Raw genomic sequence first — 9,458 nt, 5'->3', positions numbered from 1 at the left:
GCTCCGTAGGCAATCACCATGGTCTTGTAGCGGATGCGAGCTTCAACTGGAAGCCAGTGGAGAGAGCGGAGGAGCGGGGTGACGTGAGAGAACTTGGGAAGGTTGAACACCAGACGGGCTGCGGCGTTCTGGATGAGTTGTAGGGGTTTAATGGCACAGGCAGGGAGCCCAGCCAACAGCGAGTTGCAGTAATCCAGACGGGAGATGACAAGTGCCTGGATTAGGACCTGCGCCGCTTCCTGTGTGAGGCAGGGTCGTACTCTGCGAATGTTGTAGAGCATGAACCTACAGGATCGGGTCACCGCCTTGATGTTAGTGGAGAACGACAGGGTGTTGTCCAGGATCACGCCAAGGTTCTTAGCACTCTGGGAGGAGGGGACAAGGGAGTTGTCAACCGTGATGGCGAGATCATGGAACGGGCAGTCCTTCCCCGGGAGGAAGAGCAGCTCCGTCTTGCCGAGGTTCAGCTTGAGCTGGTGATCCGTCATCCACACTGATATTTTATATTAATTATAGCTATTGTTGTGGTATTCTGTCAGCTGGCAGTTATCCATTGGTGAATCATCTGTCTTAACTGTGAGGGAGAGATGGAGAGGCCAATCAGTGAGGCAGGGCAGTAGATATTAGCCAATAAAGTAATAACTCTAAAGACTGCATTATTTATAACCAGTGTACTTCAACCATACTTGAATAAATCAAGAGTGATAGAAGAGTGGGAGTTTTATGAATGCTGTAAAGGCTAACGGTATCTGGGCTGAAGGTTACACAAGCCATTTTTTTTTTGCCCTTGCAGAATGGTAAAAATCTGATAAATGGATTTGATTATAATAGGACAAAAGCACAAAGGCCATATAATGAGGAGTCCTGACAATTGATAAAGAATACTTACTAGTTTCCGTTGGTTGCATCTCTGTGTCCTCCACAGTGGTCCCACCAGCCTGCCGTTGGTTGGCTAAGGAGTAAAAATACATATGAGGCATCACTTCATTCATTGTCACCTCAGTATGAGTACAGAATGCATGGTGCTCTGAAGTGATTAATTTACTCTCAGGTATTCTTCACGCTTGTCTTTTCTTTCCAACACTGACTTTCCTGATAGCTACTTTATTGAGGAAAATGTTACTATGACTGTGATAGATATGTGGTTGTCTCACCTAGCTACCTTAAAATGAAGGCACTAACTGTCACTGTGGATATATATATATTTAAGATAATGTTTCTCATTCTATTATTTATTTAAGGCGAGGCACCACACCCTAACTTTTATTTTTCCTTAATCACATCACAATTAACTTTTACCAGTTGAATATACACACCAATATTATAATTTTTGTATTATAACTTTTCTGAAATATAGTAAAAAATATGCAAATGCTGTGATATCTCATTACATGAAATATCCTCGCCAACGACCGGAAGGCCCTACAGAGGGACGGGACAGCCCAGCGCATCACTGGGGGGCGAGCTCCCAGCCATCCAGGACGTACATGCCAGGCGGTGTCTGAGAAAGGCCCGAAATATTGCCAAAGACTCCAGCCATCCTAGACATGGACTGTTCTCCATACTCGGTACCGGTGCATCAAGGCTCAGACAAACAAACTCGTAAACAGCTTCTGCATCCTGGCCGTAAGACTGTTAAATGGCTAATAACTACTGCTCTGTCTCTCCCACAGACTATCCAAACTGACTCTATGCCCATCCACAGGTCTCTACCCACTGAGACACAACATACGCTGATGCTACAATTATTATTGATTACCATAAGTATTTATCTATTTATCCTGCTACTGGTCACTATTACTCCTGTTTACATGTATATATTACCACTAGTATACAGCATTACCATAATTATTTATATATTCCTGCAACCAGTCACTTTTCAGCCCTGTTTACATGTATATCCTACTACAAGTCACTTTTTATGTATAAACCCACCTCAACCACTCCAGTACCCCTGTACATTAAATAAGGCACTGGCACTGGCCTGTATATGCAACATTTGCATTCTCGTGTTTCTTTAACTCACATCATAGTTCTTGTGTGGTTTTTATTCATACTTTTATTTTTTATTCTATTTTCTATTATTATCAAGGTAAGAATTTCACTGTACTGTTTTACACCTGTTGTATTCTGTGCACGTGGCAAATAAACTTTTAAACTTGAAATATGCACATATTTGTATATACCGCAAATCTATTTTTCTGGACACTGCATAAAGTCAACCTTAATATTTGGGTTTCATTTTGTTAAGACACTCCAGGACCGGACTTCTGTAGGGCAGATTGTGGATATATACTTTTTCATATTTCTATCTGTAAAATACTAAAGATACGTACGTAAACTGCATTTTTTCGCATATTTCCAAAGAAAATATGATCTACAATAAAAGTTAGAATACTTCAACAATTTCTCCGATACAAGTCTGGGGAATATATCTAAGGATAACCACACAACATTTTAAGTCTGAGAAAAATTTGTTGGCATGTGGGAAGAGTCTGACTTTCGGGAAATGGCAGTTAAAGACAAGTACACTGAATTTAGGCAAAAAATCGGCAAATGCCTATTTAGACCCAACTACAATCTCTTCAGAGTAAGTTACTACATATAGTCCAGTTTGTAACATTCTCTGAAATGGGCTTTTAAATGGTGTATGAAATTATGGATTTACAGTGCCTTCGGAAAGTATTCAGAACCCTTGACTTTTTCCACATTTTGTTACGTTACAGCCTTATTCTAAAATGAATTAAATAAAACAAATCCTCAGCAATCTACACACAATACCCCATAATGACAAAGCGAAAACAGGTTTAAAAAAAACTTAAATATCTTATTTGCATAATTATTCAGACCCTTTGCTACGAGACTCGAAATTGAGCTCAGGTGCATCCTGTTTCCATTGATCATCCTTGAGATGTTTTAACAACTTGATTGGAGTCCACCTGTGGTAAATTCAATTGATTGGACATGATTTGGAAAGGCACACAGTGCATGTCAGAGCAAAAACCAAGCCATGAGGAATTGTCCGTAGAGCTCAGAGACAGGATTGTGTCGAGGCACAGATCTGGAGAAGGGTACTAAAAAATGTCTGCAGCATTGAAGGTCCCCAAGAACAAACACAGTGGCCTCCATCATTCTTAGATGGAAGAAGGTTAGAACCACCTAGACTCTTCCTAGAGCTGGCTGCCCGGCATTTAGGTGGCAGCATCATGCTGTGGGGATGATTTTTAGGGGCAGGAACTGGGTCAGGTACTGGTCAGGATCGAGGGAATGATGAACGGAGCAAAGTACATAGAGATCCTTGATGAGAATCTGCTCCAGAGCACTCAGGACCTTAGACTGGGGTGAAGGTTCACCTTCCAACAGGACAACGACCCTAAGCTGACAGCCAGAGCCCAGACTTGTCTCTGAATGTCCTTGAGTGGCCTAGCCAGAGCCCGGACTTGAACCCGATCGAAAATTTCTGGAGAGACCTGAAAATAGCTGTGAAGCAACGTTCCCCATCCAACCAGACAGAGGTTTGGCATCCAACCAGACAGAGGTTTGGAGGATCTGCAGAGAAGAATGGAAGAAACTCCCCAAATACAGGTGTGCCAAGCTTGTGGCGTGATACTCGAGGCTGTAATCGCTGCCAAAGGTGCAAAGTACTCTGTAAATGGTCTGATGTTTCATTTGTTCTTTTATAAATGAGCAAAAAATGTCTAAAAACCTGTTTTTGCTTTGTCATAATGGGGTATTGTGTGTAGATTGATGAGCATTTTTTTATTTAATTCATTTTAGAATAAGGCTGTAACGTAACAAAATGTGGAAAAAGTCTGAATACTTTCCGAAGGCACTGTATGTGTATTTGAATGTGGTTACAAATTCTGCCATTTGATGACGGTAGTATGAAAAAAAACAAAAAAATTAAATTAAAAAAAATATATTTTTATGTTTACTTTTTGAAAATGCTAGTATTAAAAGACCAAAATACTCAAAAACCTCAAAATTGAGAAGTAGATGCAAAACTATTTCAGCCTGTGGTGCCTCACCTCAACTATTTTACATGTGATAAGGCCACACAAAGGGACAGATATTATTACAGATACCTGTGATAATCTGAAGTACCCAAAAGGGTCACTAGATACCTTGTGATAGATTACATAAAATCCTTGAAAGGTACCAAAATTCTGGTAATTTACTGGTAAACGTCGAAAGTTTCTAGTAATATACCCTCCCTTTGCAACCCTAGTTCTGTCTTTATCCTTTTACTGCGGTGGGCTAAATCAGGGTCACACAGTGTTTCTTGGTCTTAAACAAATCTACTTTGAAACAACACATGGTTATGGGCAAAAAAAGAGGACCCCTGTACCATGTCAGATATAGAGTTGAAATGTATGACATTTTCAGTTTGCATCCCAAAATGTCACTTTATATACATAGCAGAAGACTGAAATATAACAAAACCGTTTGACATAGAAATAATGTTGATTTAATATGAAATTTGAAAAATATTAATAACATTCTACCCATGAGGCCACTAGAGGGCGATTTGGTCATTTGACTGCATGAAGGCTACACTTACCTCGTAGTTTTCTATACAGTAGTAGTGCTGTTATTACTGCTGCAACCACCACTGCGACTACTACAACAATCACCAACATTTGGAAGTGACTTTCCCCTGTACGCTCAGCCTGGTCTGTAGTCTTTGGCATCTTTTCTAGACGTTTGGACAAGGTAAACGTGAAAAATGCAGGATTATGAAATTATGTGAACGCCTATCTTCAATAACCTTGTGTGTATAATGAGCTCATACTGTATACTATAAAAAAATAGTACAGTATAGTTATTTAAGATGAAGGTTTAATGTTTATGTACCTGTCACTGGTAACTGGGATCTTGACCTGATGTTGACCTGGGTTTGGACCACGTGTCTGCTCTGGAAGCCTGTGAATGTACAGGTGTATGTTCCTGTTTGTTCCCGACTCTCTGGATTGTGAAGAAAGAGGGATCCATCTCCCATCAAAACCTGGTCCAGCTTCAGTCCAGCCCGGCCCACCCAGAGGTTGGAGGTCCGTCTGGTTCGGCTGTCGTAGCTGAGGATGACCGTGGGGTCATTGGTTCTGCTGAAGGTCCAGGTGAGGGAGAAGTTCTGGAGGTTCTGTGGAGCGATGCAGGGTATGGACAGCTCTTGCCCCGCCTCTCCAATCAACCCTGTTGATAAAATACTTTTATGGACTGTAAGCCATAAATATGTCTAAATATCACTGTCCTTTTGGGGCCTTACCATTGTAGTCTCTCTCTTAAACTCCAGAGGGCAGTGTGTGACACTGAATTCAATCAAACTAAGTCTGACTGGGTGTTGAGAGCTCCCACATATACATTTGTCAAAATTTCTTTGTGGGTTTTTCTCTGGCTCTGCACTTAGTCATCATAACAGTCACCTACAGCAGTTTGTCACTGTTTTTATGAGAATTACTCAACTATAGACTATGCATCTGCAAAATGAGAGAGCGAGAGAGCGAGAGAGATTAAATGCTGGTTATGATGTACCTCTTTCTTGCAGTGAGCTCCTCCATGACTGTGATCCATATGTGGAGTTAACGGTGCAGATGTAGGTGAGGGTATTTTCAAACATTCTCAGCGTGCTCTGAAAGGAGTAGAGGCCTTCAGTGTTGGGTCCCATATGGGTGATGGGTCTCAGGTTGTCTTTCGGGGGCAGAGTGGACCACTGCACACGGGGAGCGGGAAAGATGTCCTTGGACAGGCACTGAATCTCTCTGTTCATACTCTTCTCCATAGTAACCATCTTGATGGGAGCTGAAATAACAAAAAGAGATAGCGAAGATTAGAGAGTAACAACCTTGAGTGGTTTCACTACAAACTGAATTTGAGAGCAAAAACCCATTAAAATGTTTATGTACAGCAAGGTCACAAAACCAATAACAAGAGCAAATACTCTACTCTTGGCTTGATATCAGTTTAGCCATTTGGCTCTAGGTCTAGCAGCTCAAATACAGCTGCAGCTGGTTGATTCACGTCTTTTAACCATCATGACACAGAGGGCATTTCACCACAAGCTACAGTGAAAGCATTTGACATGTGAAGTGGATACTCAGCTACATAATCTAGCCTCGATACAAGCCGCAGCGAAACTACTAACCCTCCACTTTCATGATGACAAAGGACTTCTGTTGTCCCAGAGTGCTGTTGACCAGACACCTGTAGCGGCCTCGGTCCTTGATGCCACACTGTCTGAGGTGTAGCGAGGCGATGCCCCGGGAGAGCTGGTCCTGGATCAGGTACGTCCTGGTACGGTGGTCCTGGGGAGGCTGGTCCCCACCCTGCTGGGATTGGCTGAGGAGGAGCACTTCGTGGAGGTACCAGCGGATGATCTCATTCCCACTGGGTTTGAAATTGCAGGGCAGCACACAGTCTTCAGAGAATAGGCATGTGACGTGGGCATCTAGGGTAAAAGTAGAGAGATGACAGTGTAGGGAAATGTCACCTTTTTTTCTCAATATCTTTCTCTTTCAACCTACACACGTTAGAAGTAATGTGCAGTACGTTCTTTCTATGTCAATATAACTCATATGAAGTGTCCTGCATTAAACACATCAGTCAACCTTTCTCCCCCTCTTTCCATCCTGCTATAGGTTGCGTTTGTCCACAACTCTGACGCATTTCCTACGTTTTGTCTTACCCAACCCCACCATTTTAACCCCCACACACTCCAGAGTGAGGTCCAGCACCATATGGTTATGGTGCATTCCTAAAGCCAAACATGATAGGCCATACATTACAATTGTTGAGTTAAATGCAGGGTTTGACTGGATAAGTATTAGATAATACCCTTGAAACTGGTAATCACACAGCCTATCCTCAACATGTGGCTTTTTCAGTCATTTGTTGTGCACAAAATGTGGTTACACAACAATATGTTGCACTGTAAATGGGTAAATGTGACATCCATGTTGACAAGGGAATGTATGGGCTTTTTACTGTCAAAATAACAACGATAGCGTCAGTGAAGTCCTTCATAGACAGGCCACCAACTCAGAGTCAAATATAGTGCATGACAGGCCCATGAAAAGATAGGGCTCTAGGAGTACCTGAGCACCTGCACTTTTGCCCTCCTATGAGAAAAGTGCACTTTCAGATTGGTAGAATTTTTTTATCAATACATTTTTATTTTACTTTTAGTCAATTTCTCTCCTGTTCTGTAAAGACTTGCCCATCCAACTAGCTAATAACATTTTGGGGGTGAAATCCCCCCTCCCACATGCGAGCAGAAGCTGCGAGCAGAAGCTACACCGCAGTAGTATGAGTAGTGGCACACTGGCTACTTTTTGAGTTGTATGTCATCTCTTACTTCCAGGGACAGGGAAGAGTTCAATTGGACTGTTTTTAAGTATGCATACAAAGCAGATGTTTGCAGCAGAACAAACTCCAATCACAGGTAAAGAGTAGTTAAATTGTTACAACAGCATATCAAACAGCTAGCTAGCCAACTAGTTATCTGGTTTATATCAACTACATTCAATATGATCAGCTGATAGACCATATATTTTCCCTCTCTGTGAGTAGTAGCCTAGGCTAGTAGAGAATTATGAATATAAGGTATTTGGGTGCCCTGGTGCATGACAATATAGAATTTACATGTGCAAACGTGTGAAGAGTCAGAGATGTCCCAGTGAGACTGTGAACCTCTCCTCAGTAGACTTCTTTCATATTCTCTGCAACATTCCAAACAGGAGAGCGCAGGAGGTTGGTGACACCTTAATTGGGGAGAATGGGCTTGTAGCAATGACTGGAGCGGAATTAGTGGAATGGTAACAAATACATCAAACACATTGTTTCCAGGTATTTGATGCCATTCCATTTGCTTTGTTCCGGCCATTATTATAAGCCGTTCTCCCCTCAGCAGCCTCCTGTGCAGGAGAGACAGTTGACCTGGGTCCCAGTTAGGTCTTGCCAGTCTAAACACTGGACAGGACAGCGGGACCCGGTCTCCCTAGACTTTCAGACAGAACAAACAGAGCTGTGTGGAGGGCCAGCCATCACAGACGCCGTGGGCCACTGGATTCCTCAGAGAGAACACATCTGGACCACATATTTCCACATGCAAAGCAAGGGAGGCTCAGCATTGGCTTGGATGTTTTCACATCATAAATCCTCAGCGACTTCAAAGGCAAGTTACAGGGACAGTACACTGACAATATGTAACTTATGTTGGAATGGTTGTTTATATTCACAAAACTCCTGGACAGACCATCATCTCTAAACCATTGCGTTACACTGGATTTGTCTTGTGGAAAACATCCTTCCTTTAGGATGGCAAGGAGACAGTCCAACCACAAAAAAACGAGTTATTTTTCAGATGCCTGTCTAGTTTTTCCAAGAGGAAATACAATATGTTGTGAAGTGAAAGGGACACAAAATACAAAAAGCTCCTGTTGCATGAACACATAGACAGACATGTATTTTAAGATTAGATGAGATGTAAGTATTCAAAAGACATACAGTACTCAGATTATTTGTTCCCTCTCCTGACAATTCATGCACTACTACCTTTCAAAGAGGCGAGAGAGATCTTATCCTTACCTGGGATCTTACACTTTGCCAAGGTGAGAATCCACAGCAACCTCAAGCAAGCTTGAACAAGTGCCTTTACCATTATCATTCATTCACACGTACAGTTGTTGTTGACTCACGTCCTGATTCCAACATGTGGCGATCTTAAAGCATCTAGCAGCTCTTCTGAATCTCAGTTGGTACGGTGCCTTGGACTTTCTTTGATCTCATATTTCAGCCTCAAGGATGGTATGAATCGAAAGCTTTTTGCTGCCAGTTTAAAGGATCCAGGTGGAATATATCTTTGTAAACCCAAATGAGAGTTAATGAGTCTGAAACCCACCTGGAACCACTTGTGTCAGAGGAGAGAAGCTATTTCCCTTTTAGAGCAACCAGCTCCTCTCACAGTGAGAAGAGAGGGAGTGTGAGAGGAAGAGAGAGAGAAGGAGGGAGCAGCAGGGCAGGAAGGTTAGTCTGAAATACATGCCCCTCTACAGAGACCTCGAGGCACGGTGGAATTATTGGTTACGTTGCCAAGTAACACGTTACACAACGTATCTTTCCCTTTTACCTACCTGTCAAACCTCCCCACCCCTTCTCCACCCCTCACACTCAGTGTCAAACCTCCCCACCCCTTCTCCACCCCTCACACTCAGTGTTAAACCTCCCCACCCCTTCTCCACCCCTCACACTCAGTGTCAAACCTCCCCACCCCTTCTCCACCCCTCACACTCAGTGTCAAACCTCCCCACCCCTTCTCCAACCTTACACTCAGTGTCAAACCTCCACACCCCTTCTCCACCCCTCACACTCAGTGTCAAACCTCCCCACCCCTTCTCCACCCCTCACACTCAGTGTCAAACCTCCCCACCCCTTCTCCACCCCTCCCACTCAGTGTCTCATAGAAT

The 9,458-nt window shown here is 42.8% G+C and overlaps 1 protein-coding gene and 1 long non-coding RNA gene across 2 annotated transcripts; one reads left to right on the top strand and one right to left on the bottom strand.

Annotated features, from left to right (window-relative positions):
• Nucleotides 1-268: 268 nt before the first annotated feature.
• Nucleotides 269-9,081, bottom strand: LOC106563569 (CD276 antigen homolog). Its single transcript, XM_014129266.2, has 7 exons — nt 8,581-9,081; nt 6,140-6,442; nt 5,530-5,796; nt 4,855-5,190; nt 4,562-4,696; nt 890-952; nt 269-574 (listed from the first exon to the last, which is right to left on the bottom strand). The coding sequence occupies exons 1-7, from the start codon at nt 8,657-8,659 to the stop codon at nt 507-509; spliced, it is 1,251 nt and encodes a 416-aa protein (XP_013984741.1). The 5' UTR covers nt 8,660-9,081; the 3' UTR covers nt 269-506.
• On the top strand, nt 963-2,001 carry LOC106563570 (uncharacterized). Its single transcript, XR_001319280.2, has 3 exons — nt 963-1,051; nt 1,420-1,568; nt 1,674-2,001. It is a non-coding gene; the product is annotated as an uncharacterized lncRNA (long non-coding RNA).
• Nucleotides 9,082-9,458: the final 377 nt, after the last annotated feature.

The sequence above is a fragment of the Salmo salar genome, chromosome ssa11, assembly GCF_905237065.1.
Source record: "Salmo salar chromosome ssa11, Ssal_v3.1, whole genome shotgun sequence".
Lineage (NCBI taxonomy): Eukaryota > Metazoa > Chordata > Actinopteri > Salmoniformes > Salmonidae > Salmo > Salmo salar.
This window is presented reverse-complemented; position numbering and strand designations above follow the sequence as displayed.